The 26,100-nt window shown below is 48.4% G+C and overlaps 1 protein-coding gene across 1 annotated transcript in view; it reads left to right on the forward strand.

Moving 5' to 3' along the window:
• The window catches only part of GALNT18 (polypeptide N-acetylgalactosaminyltransferase 18), a 350,253-nt gene extending 345,834 nt beyond the window's left edge, over nucleotides 1–4,419 (forward strand). The window contains exon 11 of the mRNA XM_013055819.2: nucleotides 4,046–4,419. Coding sequence (XP_012911273.1) covers nucleotides 4,046–4,087 — 42 coding nt within the window. The 3' untranslated portion in view covers nucleotides 4,088–4,419. The remainder of the gene's footprint in view (nucleotides 1–4,045) is intronic.
• The last annotated feature ends 21,681 nt before the right edge of the window (nucleotides 4,420–26,100 follow it).

The following is a 26,100-nucleotide window of genomic DNA, read 5'->3' on the forward strand; positions in this document are numbered from 1 at the left end:
GACCCTGAGCTGCAGCCTTGACTCCCAGACATGGAAATAAGTCGGTGTAAAGTAGACCACCCACCTCACACTCTTGGTGAACAAACCATTCCCACTGGGGCTGCAGCCTGGCTAGGCCTGGGCCTGGACAACCCCTCCCCCACTGGCCTCGACAGGACTCTCCTGCTTGGGACACTGCTCTGGCTATAGGACATACCTCTCTGAGACTCCACACCCATGGGGACCCATCCTTAAGACCTTGGGACTCCCAGCCCAGCCTTGTAAATAAAAGAGCAATATCTGCCTTGCCGGTGTGAGTATGTGTATATGCCCCTGCGTGGGTAAGCGTGCATACGAGGGCAGACAGGAAATTTGTCTGTGGGTGTAGGGTGGTTTGCTTGCTCATGCATGTGTACCCATGTGCAGAAGTGTGCTATTCGTGCCCATAAGTGGTGCTAGGAATACGTTGTGGAATGAGACTGTATGTCTATAAGGACCTACATAATTTGTCTACATGTATATGATGTCACGTTTAGTGTATATGTACATATTTACACCTTAGTTCTTGGGACATTGGTGTGACAGGACCTGTTTTTATTCCCATTTGTATTTTATTCCCATCGAAGGTTTCCACAGAATGCTTGAAGTCATCCATCTACCTGTACTGTCCCTTCTTCTGGGCTAGGAGAACCTTGAGGGTAACAACATTATTTGATTTGGTTGTATCCTTAGCTCCTAGCACAGCCCTGGCATCAAACCATGTAGTCATTCATTCATCCATTCAACACATTTGGATCAGTCTTCTGCTGGGTGCTGAATGCTGGGGACCCAACGGGAAATCAAAAGAGACACAGTCACTGCCCTCATAGACCTTACAATCTGGTGGAAAAGACAAATATTAATCAAGTAATTAAACAAATAATGTAAAATTGCAACTATAGCAAGCACTAGGAAGGAGACACACAGAATTCTGATGGAAGATGAAAGGCAGATTAAGCCAGTCCAGGAAATACGAGACATATGCTGAAGACGTGCCATTTGAGATGTTGTGTACCTTGTGAAGGATTTACTGGAGGGTAGGGGAATGGCCTTCCGCTCTAGGGGAGCAGCCCATGGAGAGGCAGGAGGGAGGACCTGTAAGGAAGCTCATGCAAGGGGAGCTGAAAAAGCGAAAGGGTAGCCGATGAGGGTGGAATGGGGGTTGGTACCCTTTCTTTTCTTTTCTTTTTTTTTATGGTTGGTACCGTTTCATGCAGGGCATGTGTGAGCTTGGTTAAAGATAGCGCCTGGAAACTCAGAGTTTGAAAGCCACTGAAGAGTTGGAGCAGGTGACATGATCAGAGCTATGTTGGGCCACCAGGTGGAGTTGATTGACGGAAGGGAAGCCCTTCCTTAGGGAGATCAAGTAGGAGGTGGAGTGATGGTAGCTTGGACTAGGGTAATGGCCATAAAGACATGGGAAAGAATCAATTCCAGAGACACAGAGCCAGTGAAGTAGACAGACCACAGCAATGGCATGAATATGGAGTGTGAGGAAGAAACAAGAGTTGAGGGTGGAAAGATTCACTGGGATAGAGAACACTTCAGGGGAACCAGTTTTAGAAGCAAGATCCTGAACTCAGTCTCAAACCTATTAGTTTGAGAGCCCGTCGAGCTTTCCAGAAGGAGATGTCAGAAGACTCTGACAATCTGACAGTAGGATATGTGGGTGTGAAGCGTGCACACGGCAGGGGATTAATAACGTGTCCTAAATTGATGTTCCCAGCTTCTCTCTCCCCTACCATATCTTTTCATCAAGAGATAATGATGGTTCTTAGAAAATTTAGAAATAGACATGACTCACCTTGGATAGAGGCTTTGGAATGAGAAGGCTCTATAAACCCAGGCCATTACCAACTGCCAGGTATACAGAATTTTACAGCTCACGCAGGGCTCTAACTCATTTGAGCTTCACCATAACCTGGGATTATTACCTCCATTTGAGGTTACATGGTTTGTCCTGAGAAATCATGTATTGGATCAAGTATAAACTACTCTCTTATTATCATCTGTCTTCTGAAAGAATTGGAACTGCAAAAATCTTCCTTATGCGACATGTGAATTCAATCCACCTAACATTTATCTTTGAGCACAAACTGGAAAGGCAAGAAAGGAGCTACAATGACACATAAGGAAAAATCCTTGCCCATGAGGACACCATAGTCCAGGGAACAAGAGTCCCAGTTGATTAGAGTATACGAGACAGCGTGGAGAGTGCTATAAACCTCCTTTCAAGTAAAGTTTCTCTGATTATAAAAAATAGCAAATGCCTAGTACTATGGAACATAAAAAGGAGAAGAGAAAATATCCAAGATCCATGCAAAGATAACCACGTCGCTATTTGGTTTCATTTCGGTGTGTGCTCGTATTGGACTTCTCAGTGACATGTCAATAAATTGCCTCCCATGTATAAGCCAGCTTTCCTTAAAGTTTCTGTAATTTGTAATCAAAGGAATCTCAACTAACGAGGTTATTTTGATTGAATCAAAGTATACAAAACGCTTAAACAGTATCTGGAACACAGCAAATACACAGGCCCTGGCTTACAATGGATTCTTCAAACTTTATGATGGGGCAAAAGCCAAGTCTGGTCAGTAGAAACCGTACTTGGAATTTGGAATTTTGATCTTTTCCCAAACTAGTGATATGCGGTATGACCATCTCCTGTGATACTGGGTGGTGGCAGCCAGCCATGGCTCCCAGTTGTCCACACCATCCTGAGAAGGAGCAGCCAATGCAACCATGGCCATCCTGTAGCCACACAGCCATTCTTGTTTTCATGGTACAGTATTTAGAAAGCTGCATGAGTTGTTCAACACCTGATTATAAAACAGGCTTTATGTGCGATGATTTGGCCTAACAGTTGGCTAGTGTCAGTATCCTGAGCACGTGGAAGGGAGGCTAGTCTAAGCTATGAGACTTGGTAGGTTAGGTGCGGTAAATCCTTGTTCATCATACGGTGGGTTTCTGAGAACATAACCCCAGACCTCAAGTTGAAGAAGACCTCAAGCAGATACCCAAGGTACTCAATCAATAACCCTTAGTGGGGCCAGGCACACAGAAGGCTGCTTACCTGAAACTCTGAAGAACTTCCTGGAAAAAGCAACTTCTAAGGGAACAGGAAACCACGCCCATAAAATTCTGTAAGTAAGGCTTAGTCAGCAGGACAAGCGACAATTCAGAGTGCAGCCCAGGGTTTGCCCATTGGAACGGTCTCCAGGTCCTGCCCACCATAATGCCAGGTGCGTGCTCTGTGGACGGCGGGGTGGGAGGGAACAGGGAAGGCTGGAAGGAAAGCATGAAGCTCTTCCTGCACCCGTGTGCTCTCTGTAGGTGGCCGCTAACCACAGCTCAGCCCAGAACCAGGCAGAGGTGGTCCCTCCCGCCAGAGTGCAGGAACCTTTGTTATTTTGAGTCACCCCATGCCAAAAGGTCAGTTAGGGCTGCTTTGCTCTGAGGAGCCCAACAGCTCAAATACCCTAGTGTCTCTCTCTCTCTTTTTAAGATTTTATTGATTTATTTGACAGAGAGAGACACAGGGAGAGCAAGCAGGGGGAGTGGGAGAGGGAGAAGCAAGCTTTCCGCTGAGCGGAGAGCCCAATGTAGGGCTCGATCCCAGGACTCTGGGATCACGATTTGAGCCGAAGGCAGACACTTAATCAACTGAGCCACCCAGGTGTTCCCCAAGGTCAGTCTCTTTAAAACATTGTTTCTAAGCATTCAATACAGGCAGGCTCTAGGGGAGAAAATTAAACAGAGGTTCTGCCTCAGGAATTAATCATCTAAAGAAAACAAGTATATATGTAGGTATTTATTTATTACTCATCAAACTACACCAACAGCATCTGTGGCTTGCTCATATAAAGCTAATGGGTCTTCATAAAATTTTCACCATAATTTTGAGCTCATATGCCCCATCTGTTATGCTTCTGAGTTAACCAGTATTTCTGTGACATGCTGAGAATTGCCATTTGAGAAAGAACTAAACATATTTGAGCTGACACTTTTATAATTTTGTATCTTCCAGGCTGATCTACATGGGAGCAAAGACTGTAACGAAGCCAGCTAAAATGTTAGAAGACTTTGTTGGAAATGTTCTTATGGACTTGTTCTCTCCCTGCGGAGCGAGCGCTTGCCTAGTCCATCCCTGAGACCTAGTCCCAGCTCTTCTTGGAGGAGGGGAAGGAAAGAGATGTGAGCTCTGGCTTATCTAAATCAGCTTCTACCTGTTCTCCTCAATTCTCTACTGAACCACCAGCAAGAGCATTCAGGTCTCAGGCCTTGTTGATTTTCTCAGCTCCAAATGTTGCTCTGATATAAAGCAGTCCTCGCTCTATGAAAAGCCAAACTTCATCCCTTAATTCCCTTAATTCCATGAATAAATTAAATTCCTTGTTTCAACCCCGAGTCTGAACTGTTGCATCTCACACCACTGACAGCTCTGAGTGTAACTAAATTTGCTGGCATTCCATTTTCAGAGGGATAACAGTGTGGGCAGGAGTTGAGAGCACGGATCAAAGAAATTCTAAGAGGAACTGTCCATACAACAAGATGCCGATACCTTTGAGGCTCTGTTGTTAGTCGCATACGTATTAAGGATTGTCGTATCTTCTTAGAGAATTGACATCTTTATTATTGATGTATTATGTATTATTATGATGATTTATTACCAAGCATTTGTCCCTGGTAACCTTCCTTGCTCTGAAGTCCGCTCCGTCTGAAATGAATACAGGCTACTCCTGCTTTTGGTTAGTGTTTGTCTGGTCTCTTTCTCTGTCCATGTACTTGTAATCCACAGGTCTTTCTAGCTAAACCATCCCGGCAACTTGTCTGTGCACATCTCCTCTTGCAACCTCATGAAGCCTGACTCAATCAGGCTCCCCAGCCCTGTAGGTGCCTTGCCTCAAACAGATATCCAAGGTCCCTGGGAGGTCAGCCTGGGTTTCAGAGCATGCCAGAGTCTCTGCCTTCTGCCGGTCCTCGTGGAGTGTGGCTTGAGGAACCTTCGAGACAGCTGTCCTTGGTGCTAGGTAAGACCCTGGCATTCTGGACTCTTTCCATCCACCCCCTCGGCACCCCAGCTGGCTTAGGTTCCACCTGCTGTCCCCCCCCACCCCCGGCACACAGTCACATGAGAGGACATTACTAGCAGGTGCAGACAGGGCCTGCCAGGTGCACAGCCAGCTCCGCTCGGGGAAGACCCTGCCAGACTGGCGGGACTCATCTATCATCATGGCGGGACTGATGGGACTTTTTCAAACTGCAGCTCCTCCAAATGAAGAGATGGCCATTTAGCTGCGATACACAAACCCAATTTGCGAACCTAAATGACATGGCTCCAGTCTCATTGGCAGGAATTATGGCACTTGAATCAGGCACAATCTGCAGAATAAGTGAAATTGTCGACACAGAGAAATGTGTTTGAAAACATGATGTGATCTATGGTTGAAGCCTATGGATTCCGCAGCCACCTCAAAAATATTCCACTTCCAGAGCAATTCCTTTACTAACTAGCTGTCTCTCAAATGGACCACATGTCTTTTTCATTGCTCTGTCAGCCCTGCCTCCATTGGCAGCAGTCTGCATCTGCTGGGCCCGAGGACTCCCCACCTGAAGGCCCAAACATGCCCGGGTCCCAGGGCTGTGATTCACAGAGGCCCTCAAGGTCTCTTGCATGTAATGCACACTCCCACTCTGGTGATCTTGGGTGGATCTTACCTTGTTGACAATGCTGTGCCCTACGACACACCAGCTCCCTGTCTTGTGGACTTCTGGGCACCGGCACCCCTTGCCTGGATGTTCTATCATGGGGCTACACTGGGATTCATTCGTTCATTAATTCACTTATCCATTTATTCAATAAATAATTACAGAACATCTGTTAATGCCACCTACTTTTCTGTGTACTAGAGACATGGTGGGAAACAAGGGGACCTAACGCCTCCTCATAGACGTGCTGGGGTAAGACAGCCACAAGGCAAGCCTGGCAGTCCCAGCTCCTTCCTATGCAGACGGGGGTAAGGAGGCAAAGGCCTGTGGGTGTGACAGCCTTCAGCCACAGTGGAAGGGAGAGGCTGCTATCAGGAAATCAATCTGAAGCCGGATCTCCTGGCACATGTGCCCGCAGCCACCTGTATGTCCCTGGCGCAAGACTGATCTCACTACAGGGAGCCCCTTTGGAATATTCGGGCTGCCTCTGCCTCCAGCTGACGGTCTCAGGAGGTGGAATGGTGTCCGTATCACGTCGTCTGTCTACACCCCAGACACGGGCCACACTACCATTCTCTCCCAATGGGGGATGATGACGGCACCCTCTGTCCCCCTTTGCTTGTGGTCTCTCCCCTGGTGAGGCACGCTTGTTTCACCGACCTCAGGCCATGGAAAGATGTCGCTACTTGCACCCTGGTCTGGGTCCAGCTTACCAGGCTCCCACAACTAATTTTCTGAGTACAGATCTGGGAGATCTTTCTGTGACTGGACCAAACAGCTCAACTAGGCCAGCTCATAATCCCTGGGCTATCTGCACCCGAGCCCTTCCAGGGCTGGGCTCCTCCACTTAGTTCTCGGCTACCACCCCCTTGGTCACTTCCATAGTCTTGGCAGCATCTGTCCAGAGGTGCTTCTGGACCTGCAGCAGGTGTAGTCACAGCTGGTCCTGAAAGAGACACCACTATGGTGCCAGGCCCAGGAAGCTGGTTCAGAATCAGGGGAGGCTCGCCCACGCCCAAGGAGGCAACTCTCCGTAGGGTGCCCAATATTTACAGTAATGCCATTCAGTTTTTAAGACAGAGGATGAAACTGTTTGTAACACATTTGGAGTGTGCCAGCAGCATGGCAAAACCAAAGGCCCTTAAAAAGTCATGCAGGGGAGGAAAAAAAGTCATGCAGGATTGAGGCGGAAGGTTATGTGGGAGCCAACACTGATTCTTGTAACAATGGACTCTGGAGAAGGCATTTTATAAGCAAGATGCCTAATAACAAAAATGATAGCTAGGGGCGTCCAACTCTTGATTTCAGCTCAAGTCAGGATCTCAGGTTTGTGAGATCGAGCCCCACATAGGGTGCCACACTCAGCAGGGAGTTGGCTTGAGATTCTCTCCCTCTCTCTCTCTGCCCATTCCCCCATCCCCATCCCCGCCCTATGCTCCGTCTTTAAAATAAAAAAATAAATCTTTAAAAAAAAAATGGCAGTTCTTGCCAAGCACCTAACCCCTCATTTACATATAGTAGCTCACTGAAGTCTCAACAAACCTACAATGTCAGTACTGTTACTGTTATGTCTATTTTCCTTATGAGAAGACTGAGGCAGACATGATCAACAGAAAGAACTTAATTCTCACCAGAGTTGCCATTATTTAGAGCAAGAGCAGCATCTAGAAAACAGAAATATCAGAATTCCACAACAAAACCAGGAAGGCTGTGATCTCCAGGTGCCAGCCAGGTGTCAGATGAGGATGTTCAGGAGAATTCGGTAACGAGGCAGGAGCGTTGCTAAAATGGATCTGCTTTCCGCCGCACGGTGTCCCCTCCCTGCCCCTCAGAGGCTCTGCTGCCCATCTCAGCAGCATGTTCAAGCTGCACGTTGAGAATCACTGGGGCGGGAGTGCGGGGTGTGTGGGATTTTCAAAATGATGATGCCCAGACAAACAGAATCAGAATCTCTGAGGGGAGGACGCGGGCGTCAGCATTTGTAAATCCCCGCTGCTTTGAGGCAACACTTGATGTCTTCCGTGGAAAGCTTTATGGCATGAAGAGAAGGTGAATGCGGTTGCTGAAACCCTGATCAGCAAATGTGAGGAGCTAATCACAGGTCACCTCTCGAGGAGTGCGAGCCCCCCAGGGAAGGAAGGCACAGACAACACACCAGTAAGGAGTGTGTGGCGGCAACGGGGTCGCAGAACACCTGACCCCCGGCTTCTCAGGCACGATGGAATTTAAGCATGGCTCGACAACCTCAAACACAAGGAGTTTGAATCACAGAGAGGGGAAGAAATTTCAAAGACCACAGATGCCGCTGACAAGGGAAATGCTTCTGTGGGCAGAACAGAAACTTTGCGAACAAAGCACAGCGACTGGGAAGGCAGCTCATTTGGTGCTGGTATGAACTGCATCTTCTCAGGGCTGCTTCGTCCCATGGAACAGCCCCTTAGCCGCAGCGCCCGCGCACAATGTCTGATGTCAGAGCAGAAAATAAAACCTTCGGAAGCAGAAAATCCTGGGCTTGAAACCTTTCTCAACACACACTAGCTCAAACTACCCCCTCTGAGACTTTGCTTCTTTGTCTTTAAAAAGGGATCATCAACTCATTTAACAATCATCTTCTGAGCATCTGCTATATTCTAAGCATTACTTTAGATGCGAAGGATAGAGGAGAAAACCACACAGACAAAAACCCTTATTTTCTTGGAGTTTAGATGTTCTTTGAGGGAAACAGACAATAACAAATAAGTAAATATAGAGTCTTCCAGAATGTGGTAAGTGCTAGGAGGTCATACAAAGCAGGGGAAGGCGATAAGGACTCTGGGGGGTAAGGAATGCAATTTTACAGAATGAGCTTCTCCCCGAGAAGATAGCATCTGCACAACAATCTGCACAAGAAAAGAGAGCAAGTGAGGTGGAAATCTGGGAGAGAAGTGTTTGAAGCAGAGGGAACCGCAAGTGCAAAGGCCCTGAGACAGGAATGTGCCTGGTGGGCTCCAGGGGAGTATGTGCATGTGTGTGTGTGTGTGTGTGTGTGTGTGTAGGTAAATATGTACATATAATTCGGGGGAAACTACAGAAATAACTTGGGGAATCCCCCAACAGAGCTGAATAACTTGAGAACCATCCTTCCCAAAGAAGAGGCTGTCACCTCTTCCAAACGGGCAGTTTGCAGCTCAGTTGGTGGCCTGTATGAGTTATTTTAGGCCCAGACAAGAGCCAATAACAAGCAATCCCAGATATCAGGGGTTTAACACGGCCTGACATGTGGCAGGTGCCTCTCCTGGGGGTCTCCACCTCCAAGCAGCGTTAAGGATTGAGTTCTTTTCAAGTGGACTCCATCCCACTGGAGAACTCTGTTTCCAGCTAGGTGGAGGGGAGAGAAGAGGAAGTACGGGCAAAGGTGCATACGTAGAGTTTAAAGCCAGGACTGAGAGTGACATGTATATGCCTATATCCCGTAAGTTACAACTCAGTCTGAGGCTACATAACAGCGGCAATGGAAACTATGAAATCGAACATTCCTATGTCCTCAGACTACCAAGGTCTCTACGGTACCCCATTTGTGACAACTCGGTGAAACACTGCTAGTTAAACTAGTGGAAGAGAGATCTGCAGTCAACATGGGCAGAAAAAAATCCTAGTTAGTTACCACTGCTCCAACATGCATGATGTAGTCATGAATTCCAGGCTCAAAGTCATGGCAAAGACACAGGTAGCATGCCCTAGGTCTATCCTTATTTTATTTGGTCTAGAGTTTCAAAGGCTGTGTGGGAGCTTTGGCTCAAGTGCTGATGTACGACCATCCGAAAATAGCCTTCCGACCTGATATTCCATTAGCTCTTGGTTCAGAAAGCAATGTAGCCCAACCATGTGTGCAGCAAAAGGGGGTATATCATGGAGCAGAAAGGTAACATTCAATTTATTCTACATTTATGGCAGTAAATATTCTACACCCTCAAAAAGTCAAGAATGTAGGTAGGCCTTTTTTGATATTAAAGCCATCTACCTCTGTCTGATTCCTGCCTAGCCCAATCTAGCTCATCTTCACTATTGAAACTGACACCTTTGACACTTGGTGAGAGCCTCTTGTCATAGAGAGAGCCTGCTCTGGGGACTAGCTTCCCCCATCCCACCCATGCCAAAAAATACTCCAGTCTGAGCCCACTGTGGCCACCAGATTCTGACTATAAATAATAGAAGAAATTTCATCATGCTTGATCATGGTGACATCTCTGAGAGCTCTTGGGCTGTACACACTGTCTTAGGACCATCTCTCGGTGGCTTCTATCTCCAATGGGTCAATATTTCATCTTATGGGGCACTAACTCCCTCACACTTTGGTGTCCCTTATGGGGTACAGAGTGGGGTTTTATACTAGGATTGATAGAGAAGTCCCAGTATAGGAGGCAAATGGCATATGCACGTATCTGAGGTGAGAAACCACAAGGACGTACCTGTGGAAAATCGGCCAAAACCCACACAGAACTGGCCATTATAATAGCAGGTGCCACAGGAGAAAGTCCATGCTTAGAAGTGCTGCATTATGGGTTTTGATCTGACTCAATCAGTGGTATCTATTGTTATTATCATTATAAGCTAGCTGGGCACAGGCACCAATCCTTGAACATGGGTCTGGTGCTCTGAAATTTGACCTTGGGCCAGATACAAGCTGTCTCTTGGAGACTTGGGCTGACTCACAACCCAACTTTCATTGGAAGCCCAGGGAGCACGGGAATTCTGCAGGGCTGGGGCTCTTGATTATTGCCATACTGAATCCCCTCCAGAGACCAAAGGAGATTTCCAGGAAGATGAGCTCTGCTCTGCTACTCTGACAAGCTATGTCAGGCTTCCAGGAACTGTACTTTGTGTACCTCGGTCTGAAGCAGCATGGTTAAGAAATGCAATTAGCTGCTAAAAGCACGGATCACGAGTGAGATGATCCAATCCCTGGGAGGCCATCCGTCAAGAAGTGGACAAAGGCATCCTTAGGCCACAGCACTCGTGGCTCTATGTCTTGATAGGGTTGGCTCACTTGCCCCCATTGTGGGCACAGCATGAAAATTTAACTCTAAAGAGAGGGGTCCAAAACAGTGAGTGAGGATATTATTGCTCTCTGTTACAGGGCTCCATATTTTTTCTTTGTTTTCTTAGGGTCGCTGGTGATTAAACATTAGGGGAGAAAGGAAGGGAAGGAGTGAAGCTTGGTATGATAAGCATGTCGTGTTGCTGGGCACAGAGAGCTGGAACACACCAGCACATGCCTGTGCCCTAAAGTCCTTGAGGCAAAAGCCATTGGAATGACCCACTGAGTGTCATGATAAATAGGGGGCAGCCATCACTCAGACATTGAGGTTCAGACTCTGCCACCAGAGGATAAGCAATGAGGCCCATCACCCACAGCCCACAGAAACGTGCCTGCTGACAAGCAATTGTCCTTCCTGGCTTGAGAGGGGCAAGACATCTATATTAGCAGTGGTAATTATGATTGCAGTGGCTAGAGTCCCGGCTGTGCCTTTACCAAAGAATGTACTTAACCTCATTGTGCCTTAGTCTTATCATATATAAAATGGAAGAAATGATTATTGATCTCTCATAGTATAGTTATAGGGTTTAAATGAGATAATAAACATAAAATGCATGGAAGAGTGGCTAGCATATAAAAGGTCATCAGAAAACACGAGCTATTATTACTGCTGACATTTATTGAGTTGGCTATGGAAATAACCATGACCCAGACAGTATGTTAGGTGTCTAAGTCCTCACATTTATCCTATGATCTCTATAATACTAATATCCCACCAAAGAAGCTAAGATGTAGAGAATAACTTCCCCAAAGACACCCAGCCCAGCTGATTTCTCCAGGAAGTTTCTTAAACAAATATTTTTCTCTTGTCTGGATCCCTGCTCTACCATGTAACATCTGTGTGATAACACCTACTATAAAGATCTGTTTCCCACGTTGTCTTTCTCGAAGGGGTTAGCAAACTATAGTCCCTGGGCTAAACTCGGTTTTTTAAGTAAAGTTTTACCGGGATACAGCCATGCCCATTTATTTCTATATTGCCTGTGGCTGCTCTCCTGCTATAATGGCAGAATTGAGTCATCGCAGGAGAACATATGGTCCACAAAGCTAAAAATATTTGCTACCTGGCCCTTTGGAGAAAATGTTTGACAACCCCCGAGTAAGACTATGAGCTCCTTGAAGTAGGACCCATGTCTTCCACCTTGGACCCCCTCCCTCGTCCTGGCACATGACGGGGGCTCCCTATATACGTGCCCAATGAGGGAAAGAGTGACTATTGGGCCAGCGCAAGGTATCAGGAGCTGAGCCCCACCCAGATCCCGGGATCCCCAAAGCTCTGTGATGCTGCCACCTGCTCCGTGGTCCCAAAGGTGACCTTGAGCCAGGGTCAGTAGCAGGCCCTGACGTGATCACTCCAGCACCAGTCAAGCCCCTCCAATGAGAGGCTCGGCATCTTCTTGGAAGGCAATCCCTCTTAAATCCCCATTTGTGAAATGCAGGAGATGCTTTGGAGAGCCATACCCTAGCTCCTGCCTTTGGCTTTGGTGCTGTGCCTTTTCGTAGAACCTTCATCAACTAGTCAGAATTTGACTTCCTGCCTGACGCAGGCTGTCCCTACGACCATTCCAGCCTCTTGTTGGGAAACAACAATACAAAATAATAATAATAATACTGTTTATTGAGCTCCTGTTCTGCCAGGTACCTCACCATGTCCTTTATACAGCCAAGCCCAGTTCTTAGAAAAGCCCTGAGAGGCAAAGTGGGCTTTATTTATCATCCCAGTGTAAAAATCAGGAAGCCGAGCCTCTGGGAGGGTCAAGACACCCGCCCAAGGTGACATAACCAGTAAGCACCACAGGCAAAATGAAAACCCATTATTTTCTCATTTCTCATGGCCCTGAGCTGATTCCTCGGGGAACCATAACCCAGCAACTGGATGGAACAGTGTTGAAACTGCATTCCACAATCTTTGAATGAAGTATTTTCGCTGCATTCACCTGACCTAGCCTGGTTCATGATACATTAAGGGATCACTTAAGAATGATACATTCACTGTTCACTTGCCTTGCATCCAGTTCTAGGCTGGACACTGGGAACACGGAGGTAGAGAGCAGGGCTTTACCTCTCCAGAAGGGGCTCCAGGTGGGCATGGCCCGATGGGTGTGGCTGGGAACCACCCCTCCTTGCTCCCCCGATCTCTGATCTCCTCCGTAGGTGGAGGTTCCTCCAAGAGTCCCCTAGCACAGCTCCTTTGCTAAGTTTGAAAACTTTGGCTCTAAGGAATGAAACAAAGCATGAAGAACAAAACGCTGATGCCATCACCATCTTAAAAATAGGCTTTTCCCAAAAACCACATTCTCTCAGAAGTTCATAGAGACCAACTCCTAAATACATTCCTGGAGCATTTTTCATCTGGGAGGACAATTAACCTTTGCAATTAGCTTCATCAACAGGAACTTAATATCCAATATTTGGTCGCTTAGCAACAAGGAAGCAGCTGTCAGCGGGACTGCAGTGTCTTTGTTAACTGAGTCTCATGGGGCTGCAGGCAGAGGAAATGCTGAGCTGGGTTTCCAGACTCTGTGCAAAGCTCTTTGCCCCAAAGTCCTGTCCACCCAATGTCCTGCGATCTGTGACCTACAGGGTTAGTGATCCTGAGTGGAGCCCAGATTCTCAGTGGGGATACAGGAAGAAGGTTCCAGCCTCTGGTGCACTCATCGGCCCCAAAAGAGCCTCCTAAGAATGCTCAGCGAGGATGGGATGGGCTGGTTGTTAGAACCTAGGGGCCCAGGCAAGCTGGGGCCTGCAGAACACCTGCTACCTCCTCACTCGTCTCCTTTCTCATTTCCAAAGGGCCTTCCTTACCCTCCTTAGGTCCGTAGACTAAGGCTCACATTAAGTCTCTTGCTCCAATGTGTCCCCGTAGATGGAGTGGGATGGGGTCCCCCATCTCCCGTGCTTCAGTGTCCCCACAGTGGCCTGCCACCTTGTACTCCTCTTCTGGGTGTGAACTTCACAACTGTGCCACATGGATCTCTCTGATCCCACCTGGCTTGGTGTGTCTGCTAATTCCTTCCCAAATTCACACTAACTCAGAAGTCAGCACTGGCTCCTAAGGCATTTGCCAGGACTTCTCTGTTCTCCAATGTCACTCCCCATGTTTCCCACAAAGAAGAGTGCTAAATCTTTCTAAGTCTCAGATTTCTAAACAAAACGTGGTGAGATTGTGTGGTAAGGGCAGCAAGCGTGTTCCACTCGGCACACCTGGATTTGGATCCTGACTCTAGTGCTTGCCAGCTGTGTCACCTGGGAGACCCAACCTCTCTGCATACCTCTCCCTCTTCCTCCCACCTGGAAAGGGGAGATGGTGATATGTCCGTCTCCAGGATGCTGGGAGGCGCATGGGAAGAGCCTGGCTTCTAGTAGGTGCTCAAGAAACAGAAATACAAAACAGCACAACAAAACAAAAAGCCACTTCCAGACCGCGGAATTCCTCTGTCCCCTCAAGTTCCCATGGGGAGTTGAAGACTTTGACCTCAGCTCCCTCAGAAGGACTTCTGGCTGTAAAGAGAACTGGAGAAGCGTTAGGTCAGGTTGTGACAGCTGGAGGCCACTCTGTGTGGACCTACAAACCCAAATACCTTGAAGAAAATGTTCTCTTTTTCGACTGAAATAAAAGTGATTCAAGGCAGGCCGATCTGGTTTGAGGTCGGACTCCACCACGGGACAGCTCTGTGACCTGGGCAGACAGTGCCCTTCTCTCAGCTTCCGTGTCATCCTCAGTTGTGACACATGGAGGAACACAGTACTGCTGCAGTAGGCTTCTGGGAGAACCACATCCAAAATCCGATGGAAAGGAGCCCAACGGATGCCTGGCAGGAGGCTCGCAGGAGGCACCCAGGCATACTGTTGTGTCTGAATCCACTCGACAAACTGCCCTTATCAGCCACTGGCACAAATATCCTTTGAAATCCTCAACGGTTTATTTTTTACCAAATTAGGCATATCTGCAGTTTCCGCACCAGCTTTAGGAAACAGCATACCTGCTTCTGTTTTCAAATAAATACACTCAAAAGAGTGATTGCGGTCCCATTTCCTTTGGCTTTCTGAAAACGCTACATAGGCGTGACCCGGCAGTTTGAGTTTCAGAAATGCTCTTTGGAAACTCCCTGCTTCCTGCTGTTCTCTGGAGCTCCCGCTCCTCGCTCCTCCGTAATCTCAATCCGCTCAGCCATCAGCCTGCCCCTTCAGAAACATTTTGCCAGCCACTCAGGGTGTGCGCCAAACAAACCTCATCCAGTTAAACAGAGTTACCGATGACCCAACAACCCCGCCTCTGGGTGTGCCGCCAAGAGAACTGAAAATATGTGCACACAAAAACGTGGGCATGATCGCTTCTCCGCCTTTTGGCTAAAATCGAGTGTAAAAACGTGGGCACGAATGCTCACCGCAGCATTATTTGCCATGGCCAAAAAGTGCAAAAAAACCCCAACCAAACAAACAAACAAAAAAACCCCCCAAATGTCCCTTAATTAATTCATCGATAAACAAAATGTGCTATGTCCATAGTATTCATTTCCTATGACCGCTATAACAAATAACCACAAATTACCAAAATAATACAAATTTACTCTCTTACAGTTCTGGAGGTCCAAAGCCTTTAATTGGTTCCCTGGCGCGAAGCAGAACTGGTCCCTTCCCGAGGCGCGAAAGGGGAAATCTCTTCGCTTTGCCTTTTTCAGCTTCTAGAGGCCTGGTCATTCCGAGACAGGGAGCCCCTCCTTCCATCTCCAAAGTGCAACGCTGTGATCTCGGCTTTTATGCTTATCATTATCATAATCCAGTTCAATTTTCCCATCTCAAATCCTGAGTTAATTGTCGTAGAAAGTCACATTCCGGGGATGGGCCTGGTTGTGTTTGGGAGGCTTTGTTCCACTGACTCTATGACAGATTATCCAGGCCCTGGGAGGAATGGACGAAACTTGAACCAAACCTGAACCATCATGCTAAGTGGAAGAAGTGACCCAAGGGGCGCCTGGGTGGCTCAGTCGGTTAAGTGTCTGACTCTGGATTTCGGCTCAGGTCATGATCTCAGCGTCATGAGACTGAGCCCTGCTTCGGGGCTCAGCCAGGAGTCTGCTTCTCTCCCTCTCCCTCTTGCCCTTCCCCCACCCCAGCTTGCATGCATGCGTGCTCTGCACCCTCTCTAAAATAAATAAACAAATCTTAAAAAAAGAAAAGTGACACAAAATGTCCCCAAATGTTTGATTCACTTTATATGAAATGTCCAGCATAAGCAAACCCACAGAGACAAGATTAGATTAATGATGGGCAGGGGCGGGAGGGAGGGTTGATGGGAAGTGACTGCTAATGGGTATGGGGTTTCTCTTCGGGGGTGATAAAAATGTTCTGGAATCAGATGAATGGCTGGTGACGGTGGCACAACTTTATGAATATACTAAAAACCACTAAACTGTACACTTTAAAAGGATGGATTGATGACATGTGAATTATATCTCAATAAAAATCAGTACGCTAGAAGAAACTTCATCATGCATCAACATTACCTATAAAAGGTAAAAGTGAAAATACTCCTTTTAAATCAGATTGTGGTTTGAATCAATTTTATGTAAATAAAGGCTTTCCACCGAATTGCTCAGTGAAACTGTATGCCCCTGGGGAGACCGTCTCACTTGGTGGTTGAGGGGGAGCCCTGGAATCAGGCTGCCCCTGTTCAAGCCCTGATTCTGCCCCTTCCTGGCTGTGTCACCATCCCTTCCTTGAGTCTCAGTCTTCTCACCTGCAACATGGGGATAATATGCCCACCTGTTCTCACACTTGCAAAGATTCGGTGAAATAATCCGTGTGTGTAGTAACCGCTTAGCCCATGCAAGCTCAATGTAGCCCATGCAAGCTACATTTGTGACTCTCACCTCTGCCCTGCCCAGTGTGGGGAGGAGTGGGATTCTGACTGATCTAGGGGGGTCCCAGCATCCTCTTTGAGTCTTGGTCTATCTATGGGAATTAGAAGTCATCAGGAAGCTTCAAAGGGTTTAAAAAAAAAAAAAAAAAAAGGAAAGAAAAAGAAATTAGCTGGCTTGGAGAAGCTTGGTATTCCTGCATGCATTTATTCGTTCCCTTGCTCATTCCTTCCCTCTCGCTTCCTTTCATTTAGCAGACACTCGATGAGGCACCGGGACTGCTGGAGATAGGCTCCTCTGGAATGCACACTCACTGGGGAAGACGGACAGGTTAAAATCAGTGCAAGAAGATACACCAGGCACTGTGATGGAAGTTTCTGCAGACCCCAGGGTGGGCCAGTGCGTGGGGTGAGTGGCTGAGAGGACACAAAGGACGGAGTGGTCAAGTCTAAGGTGGTGAGGGCTGGCGAGGAAGTCGAGGTAGGCTGCCGGGGATTCCTGAGTGTGTGCGCACATGCACAAGCGTGTGGGAAGGGGCAGGTGTCAGGACCGGACTAGAAGAGACAGAGGATCAAGTGGGTGCCCTCCAGGCCTGAGCAAAGACCCAGAGGTAGGGTGCTGCCCGGATTTTTCAGTGAGTGTTGGTGGTTCTCACAGGTCTTGGCTAGAAGTAAGCTGTGTTAAGAGAAAGACAACCAAAATCCTTGATAAACAGTGAGATGCTTGGATTTGCTTTTAAGGTCTCTCTGGGGGTGCCTGGGTGGCTTAGTCAGTTAAGTATCTGACTCTTGATTTCAGCTCAGGTAATGATCTCAGGGTCATGGGCTGGAGCCCCATGTCGGGCTCCATGCTGGGGATGGAGCCTGCTTAAGATTCTCTTTCTCGGGGTGCCTGGGTGGCTCAGTGGGTTAAAGCCTCTGCCTTCAGCTCAGGTCATGATCCCAGGGTCCTGGAATCAAGCCCCACATCAGACTCTCTGCTCGGCAGGGAACCTGCTTCCCCTCTCTCTCTGCCTGCCTCTATGCCTCCTTGTGATCTCTCTCTCTCTCTGTCAAATAAATAAATAAAATCTTTAAAAAAAAAAAAAAAAAGATCCTCTTTCTCTCTGCCCCTTCCCACCGCAACCCTCCTCCCCCAACAAAAAGGAAGAAGAAGGTGTTTTCTCTGGCTATGGTATGGCAGAGAAAAACCACCATGGTGAGAGTAGAGTCTGGAAGCCACGGTTGGGAGACTGTGGTGCTGATCAAAATTTGGGTGCTGGGGACCTGAACCCCGGATAGGGGTAGAGAGGGAGAATGCACTCCTGTCCCCACCAAACACCAGTATCCGTCTCTGTGCACAGATAGGCGGGCAAACAGCCCCCTCCCCCGAAGACAGGCACTCTACCGCGTACAGGGGACCTATGGGAGGGTGTGATGACACCTGTCCTGTGTCACCTTGGCGAGGCTACACCCACCAGTGATTTGATCAAACCTAATCTAGGTGTGGCCATGAAGGTATTTTTCATAGATGGGTTGGTGAACAGCAACAAACAGCTGACTTGAAGTGAAGGTGATTATCCTTCATAAGGCGGGTGGACCGCTTTCAGGCAGCTGGAGGACTCACAAGCAAAAGCCGGTTTCCTGGAGAAGATGTCTGGTCCTGCTTCTCTAGAGAAAGCCGACTAAACCAGAAGTTGTTACCCACTCACTAGCAAGGCTCGAGAAACCAGACCTGCCCTGGAGTCCTGCCTGGAAGTTGGCTGTGGCTTGTGCAGATCCCAGGTGAGAAATAATCGTCCTTCACAGACTGCTGGTTTGGAGACGCATGACGCACAGGCCTCTCCTCAACTCAGCACCACCGCACCCCCACCCCCCACTCCCTGCACCTCCTTACCCACTGGCCAGCCCGGGTAAGGAGGAGGTCCAGCTCTGTATCAACAGCCTGGGATCAGGTCTCCTGCCATCTCTGACCAGTCGCCCCCTGTCCCTCGTACCCCAGCCCTTAGGCTGGAGGTGCTGCTTCAGTCCCTGTCCCGTGTCTCAGAGGTTCTAGAACTCCAGTCACTAGAACTCTTCTTACCCTCCCTTTTGCCAGACCCTAAGGGTCATGACCCTGGTTGCCAGATCTGTGACTGGGGTCCTGCTACCTTCTCGTAGGCACCCATGACCCTGGGCTCTCCACTCAGATGTCCACCGCATCACCACTCACTTGGCCATCTGAGAGTCCATCTGGTCTTGGGCCTTGGACTTGGCCACTCTAGGGCTGGTGTTACTGAGCCTCAGGCTGGGCCCATGAAGTCCTAGCTGCCACCCACTCCAGCAGACATGGGCACAGTATGCACAGAGGCCGTCTGCTGGGTGTCCAGGGAGCCTCCAAACATCCGGCTGCAGGTCAGGAAGTCTCAACTGGGGAGCAACATCCGCCCCCCATGACCTCGGCCCTGCCGTGGAGTTGTGGAGTGGTCCTGCCACCCCAACTCCTTGCTCAGCCGTGTCTGCTGGCTTGGAGGCAGCCTGCATGTCAGGAATGCGGGAGGGGTGCAGACCAAGAGGGGTTAGCAGTTAGCTCCCTGGCAACTGGGGGCGGGACAGGGGGGTGCTGCTGTGACCACCCACTTTCCTGTCCCTTCCACAGTGTGGCATTACGGGGCCAGCGTAAATCTCCACTCCAGCTGCTCCTGTCTGAGTGCAGAGACCTGGGCAGAATCAGGCAGGCCCTCCGTGCATCCTTGGTCAATAATGAATAAGAACAAGCCCCCAGAGCTGTTTTTCAATGCCCAGCCCCTCACTCCTCACATCTCCAGGTTCTGATTAATTGATGTGAAGCAGAGTCTGGGCTAAGGTATTTTTTAAAGCTCTTCAGGTGATTATAATGTATAGCCAGGGCGAGAAGTAGTGCCTTAGGGCTCTGCTCTCCCAGTTGTTAGAAATGCAGACTCTCGGGCCCCACCCACTAAATCTGAATCTGCTTTACAGGATCCCCAGGGGATTTGGAGGCACATTAAATCTGGGCAGCACTGTGTGAACTAAAATCAACCATCCCCCAAGGAAGTTCTGCTTTGGGCCACTCCCGGCTGCCACTCAATGGCCGGCATGGGGTCCTATGAAACAGAGCCCAGAGCCAGGAGTCCAAAGGACCACAGGTTAATTAAGTGCACTGTACACTTCTTGGTCTGAGATCTACCTACCACTGTCAGCCAGGCTGTAGATCCTCTAGCTGACAGATAATTATTCTTCAGAAAAGCACACATTTCTTTCTTTTTTTTTTTTAAAGATCTTATTTATTTATTTGACAGAGAAAGTTCACAAATAAGCAGAGAGAGAGGGGGAAGCAGGCTCCCTGCTAAGCAGAGAGCCCGATGCGGGGCTCGATCCCAGGACCCTGAGACCATGACCCGAGCTGAAGGCAGAGGCTTAATCCACTGAGCCACCCAGGTGCCCCAAGAAAAGCACACATTTCTAAAGCTGTTTCCATACACAGGCTTTGTCTGGTTGGCCTGGGACAAATCACCTACCCTTAAGTGGGCACTTACTAAATGACAAGTACTTTACAAATACTTGATAACTTTCATCACGGCCCCTAATAAGTTTTATTAGCCCCATTTTATACATGCAGACACTCAGGCTCAAGCTGAAGCTAGGAGCCCAAACTCCCATAGCTGGTGGGGGAACAGAGCTAAGAGGTGTCTGATTCCAAAACTCAAGACCTGTTCATGGTGCTCTGTATTGTGCTTGCTCCATAAATAAAACCACGATGGAACTTCAAACACAAGACTCAGAAATTCTGATAGTCTCAGGAAAAAAAAAAAAAAGAATATATTGCAATTCTCTGAGACCAGTAACAGCAGGTGGGGAAAGATTTTTTACATAAGCAAAAAGTGCCTTTGGGAATATGAGCCCGATACCTTCACGTAACAATAATTCCTCTTGCCTGGACCCTTAACTATATTTTTATTAGGATGCTTTACATATTCTTTAGCTTCTTTAAAATGCTAAACTGACTCTGAGTCCCCAAATGTGCCAAAAAACTAGGCAGTACATTTATAGGAAGTGAAAGCCCCCCACGAAGGAACTCCCAGAGGTCTGAATTAGTGGTTTGTATTGTAAGGAGGTGAGAGTCCACATTTCTCCCCGGAATGCCACTGGCATCAAATCCAAACCAAACTAAATTTATGAAGGGGATTCAGGCTGGAAGGCTCATTGGGTGACCTGAATAGTTATGATCACACGCTGGTTTAAGATCTGTGCCAGGATACTCTGTGTAGGGTGCCTGGGGGTGCAGGTTCTGGAGAGTTCCGTGGCTCTGCCCGTGGCCAGGGTCAGAGGTCAGCCAGTGATGGGGATCAGGGTCCATTGTCTGGGATCTAAACTCAGCCAGGGACCGAATCTTCAGCAGGGGATAGAACCTGTGTATGAGATGAGGTTTAGTGAATTATTTTCTCTCTCCAATCTCAGTGATTTGAGGGGTCACAAGGTCTCCCGTTATTGGTTTCTTGTTGTATGATGCCCATAATTTACTTCCAAATACTTCAGCATAGAGCGGGACTCAATTTTCCAAGCCGTTGCCCTCATTGAGTATCCACAGACCAGGGGTCATCCGCTAACATGCACACTCAAGAAGAAACCCATCTGTCAGAAGCGACCAGGGCAAGGGCTTCTCTTTGTATTTCAATCAACAGCGGAGACTCTGAAAATTAGCATATTGCATGGCAGAAATGAGCTTTATTGGAGAAAACAGTAGCCTGTTGGCCAGCAAGATGAATATCCGAAATGAATTTGCACTGGTGGAATGAAAGGGGTCAGGTACACGGTCAAGCTGCACACAGTGTGGCCACAATACTCAACTTCTCATGACAAGGACAGAAGAATCCAGGGAAGCCGGTGCCCTGCGGCCCCAAGGCATGGCTCTGAGTCTGGCCCTAGGTTTAGGAGGTTTTCTTGCTTTCTGATACTGACCGGAAGCACAGAATTGCCTGTTGGGGCTTTTGGGGGGTCTGTGTCATCCTTTTCATGCAAGGTGAGGTTGGATGTAAGAGGATGGAGAGCGGGGACTCAGCGAGCTCACGGCTCAGGTTGTGGGAGCTGCTTTCCTGCCTGCTTGGCGGGTGGATACACCTTGGGGTAGAAGGGAGCCCGGAGCCCGCTTTCCTACAGTAGGGCAGTGAGACTGGGGGCGCTGCTAGCTCTCCCCACCTCAGCCTTCGTTGGCAGTGTCTTAAGATTGCTTGTGACCTACTTCCCACTTCCCGAGTCTTTCTGCAGGAGGCAAAACCTCGAGGTATCTTTGTCCTTCATCAAATTCATCATCCTTGCATCTAATTTGTTTTTAATTTTTTTCCTTGGGAGTGAGAGCTGGATCAACCAGTGATAGGATTTCCAAACCGCTCCTGGCGAGGGGTAATCCGGTGAGGAGTGATTATGCTCTCACTGGCCGAGCAATTTATTGCCAACCAAATTCTTGTTGCCAGATGAATAAAGTCAGTGTTAATTCTACCCATTCGGGGTACTAAACCACTTCTCAGAGCCACTGGTAAGAATCAAAAAGCGTTAAAGACAAGTCTGGGTGCAGAGTCTGCTCCACAGAAACCATAGCAAAAGGGGTACAGACTCTTAGATACATAGGCTGACCTCTGCTTGCCCACTTCATGTCATTCCATCCCTAGAACACTGGGAATTCAGGGCTGAAGGGGCCCTCAGAATCATCCTGCCCAACTCTCTACTCATCAGACAAGGAGACGGCCCCAAGAGGCTTTGTGACTAACCCATAGTCACACAGTAAAGCTAGAAGAAGGGCTGTGGCCACTTGAAAAGTGTTCCTCCATTCAGTTCAATAAACATTCGTCAAGGGCCCCGGGAAGAACCTGCACTTGGTGAGCTCACATAGATATTAATCAGTCTGACGAAAGGCAGAAAATGGATCCAGTGGAATGTCCAGAGGACCCAAGAGGCTCCCCAGATGGGACATTGCATGGAAGGAAGCATTCTGACTCCATCTCTAGGTCTGGCCGGACTGTGGTGGTGGGGGGGTGATGCCAGGCTTGCCTCTTTTCCTGGAGGTCCTTCTCTCCTGCCTCCTCCATCTCCTCTCCAGACTCAGGGGCTCCCCTAGAATCCCAGAGTCTCTGGGGCTCTCCTTGGAAAAGCCAGTCTCTCAGCCTCCTACCTCCCCTCACCCCGGGACCAAGATGACCTCACAGAAGGTGTGCCCACAGCCCTCCTGACCCCAAAGTACTTTTCCCTCACGCTCTCATTTTCTCTTCAGTGTGACCCACTGGTATCATCCCCTCCCCTCTGTAGGTGAAAATCCAAGGGCCCTGGGAACTCACCCACTCTCTAGACCCCATTCTGGCGCAGTGGCTCTCAGCACAGACCCGAAGCTGACCCAGCTCTAAATCCCGCCTCACCGTTCACCAGCCCTGTGACTTGGGGCAAACCCTTACACCTGTCTCTACCTCAGTTTCCTCAGTCAGAAAGTGATAGCAATAATAATAATAATAATGGCATTTATCTTATGAGGATTGAACGAGTTAATAGGTACAAAGAATGGTGTCTGGTGTATAGTAAGTGTAGTGGAAGTATTAGCTATTAGTAACATTAACCCTGCCCCAGGATTCTAGCAGATTCCTCCCATCAGGTTACTCAGCATCCCTGTGTGCCCTCGGGGGAGTTGCTCAACCTCTCTGTGCCCACAGCAAGTCTGGCCCTCAAGACTACTGGCATTCTTCCTGAGCTTGTCTCATCTTTCTCCCATCCTTGGATCCCCTCTAATTTCCCCTCTACCCTCAACAGCGCCTCCCCGTGAGTCCCCCTTCCCTGTACCCACACCTCCCCCAAGAGTCTGTGGCAGGAAAGGACTCTCCTTGGTGTTCAAAAGCTTGTCCTTTACAATGGTGGTTTGAATGCTCAGTATAAGAAGAGTTAGTGGTCTCCTTTAAGAGCCCAGTTTTGAATTAAAAAGAAAGCTTTCCAGTGAGAAGCAGCTTTGAATCAGCTTCCTAGCAGCCGCAAAGGGATTATCAGCAGAAAACCATATCGCATACCTAATTGCAAAACCATCTCCAAGGTTGAAGTCTGGGCTGGGCTGAGTGGCAGATCAGGGCCCTTAGAGCTGCAACTTCCAAGTTGTGCAGAAGACATCACGGTGCGATAAAGGGGATCTTTGTGGGAGTGCTGTTCTCTGTCACTTGGGAATAGCAGAGGTGACCTACCCTACTGGGGCTTGCCTTGACCTGTGGCCTATTAGAACCATAACCTTTGGATGCCTAAGAATTACCTTCGGGAAATGGAAGAACCATGAAAGGAGCAGTTCCTGGAGCTCCTAAATGAGTCTGGCCGTGGTTGTTGCCCAAGTGCAGAGCCAGCTTTGGCTAATGCAGAATGGAAGTTACTGCTTTGGATTTGTCTTGACCGTTCCCACCTACAGGCTGATGTGTTCGGCTGTGGGCGGGTGTGAAAGGAGCAGGAGTGCCTGGTATGCAGCAGGGCCTCAGCAAATGTTCGATGAATGGATTTCCCCAACGTGGATGATACTCTCCTTTCCGGTCATGACCGTTCAGGGACCCTTCAAGGTTGCAGGTGGAGTGAGATTATTGCAAGGTCTAAGCCACCTAAGTGCTTCCCCACCTCCGGCAATGAAAGTAGGAGCATTCTTCCGAAAACTTCATCTCAAGCTTTTCAAGTAGAGATGGTCAAAGTTTAAATAGCTCGGCAGCTTCTCACTGATGTGTATCAGTGAACTGAAGCTTTTCAGAATCCCAGTGGAGCACCCAAGTTAAGGAACGGAGGACAATATCCTGCAAGGGCAGGTTTCCCCGGAGTGTTCAGGAATCTCTACATAAGACAGGATAGGAAAACCCAAAGACAGCCAACACTTACCCCACACTATCAGAAAAAGTGTCCTGTTTAACCCCCAACACACACATACACACACACACGTCATCTTCTGGTCAAGTCCTTCCAAGCCACTCAGTTCAGTTGTCCCTAAAGGGAAAATAGTATTCTAACAGAGAACCCCATCTTTTGCTTGGACTGTTGTCACCAGCCTCCTGCCCAGACCTGTCTCTGGTCCTTTATCCAATCATCTTCCACACTGTCTCTAGAAATGTGCTTCTAAATCACAAATCTGGTTGGGTCAGTCTCTTTCTTTTATACCCTCAATAGTTCCCAAGTGTCTTCAAGGTAGAATGACCATTCCTCAACCTGGCATGCCAAGCCCTTCAAAATTAGTCTCCATTCAGGCCTGAAACGTAGCTAGCACTCACCAGGACAGCCACGTCAGTGGTTACAACACTGAAATACCACTACTGCTCCTCTTGTGCCTGCTGTCTACACACGCCAACCCCTTGCCCACCTGTCTCCGGGCTACATCCCTGGTGGGACAGACGCTGTCTCTGATGACCCTGGGCCCTGGCTCCCCAGGAGGCATGCATGCTGGGCTGAGACCCCTGATGTGGCCCAGCATTCCCTATAGGCACCCTAACATGGATACTTTGGGGAACTACATCTTCTAGAGTATTCCGCCCCGGTTGTTAAATGCAATATTTTGAATATGACTCCTGACTCAGTCAACAGTACTAGATCCTTCGCCATGCCCTCATTTGCTTCTCTGTTGAATGAATTAAAGAACATCTGAAGAAACAAAGCAAGGAGTGATAGGTGACCCAGCATCCGTGATCTTCTCTGCCTCATCATGAAGGAAGGAAGCCCATGGGGTTATGTGGATGAACAAAGAAGGTGCCATCCACACACAGTGACCATAGAGATGGCACCCAGTGCCAGGAATGGTCCCTTGGGCAGGCAGGGTCTTTCATAGGAGGGTTATACCCAGGCCAAGTGATCAGCCATCTGAGTATGGAAAGTCCACTTTTTCAGGGTGCCCCCAAACAACCAGTCTTTCAGGGCAAACACACAATCCAGTTCCAAAGACACAGGTGCAAAGTGAAAATGCCAACCCAACTATTTATAAAGGGAACCAGAACGCTACTCTACCTTGTCCACATGTTTCAGTTGATATGCTTGAAATTACTTTAAGCACAAAAGAACTTCATCAGTTTACCAGGATGAAAGTCCCAGAGGGAAGTCCAGCTTCAGGTACTGCTGGATCAGGCAGGCCTCAAATAGTATCACTGAGACTCAACTTCTTCCTTTTTTGGGTTCTGTCTTCTATCACACTGAGTTCCATCTCAGGCTCCACATGGTTATGAGATAGCTTCCTGCCCTCCCAGACCCCATCCTCTCAGTTTCTAGTCAAGCTCACAAGAGTGAAGCTTCTTTTCTGGAAGCCCCAGTAAGCATCTCACTGTATCACTTGGGTTCTAATTAGGTCATGTAGCCATCCCCAAATTCACCCCTTGCAGCCAAGGGAGGAACATTATGTTCTGATTGCCTGAAGCTTAAATCACCTAGGGACCTGGGGACGGTTCATCCTTACGTCAAGAGTTGGTAGATGAAAAAA

The sequence above is a fragment of the Mustela putorius genome, unplaced genomic scaffold, assembly GCF_011764305.1.
Source record: "Mustela putorius furo isolate JIRA1106 unplaced genomic scaffold, ASM1176430v1.1 tig00003859_pilon_pilon_pilon, whole genome shotgun sequence".
Classification (NCBI taxonomy): Eukaryota; Metazoa; Chordata; class Mammalia; order Carnivora; family Mustelidae; genus Mustela; species Mustela putorius.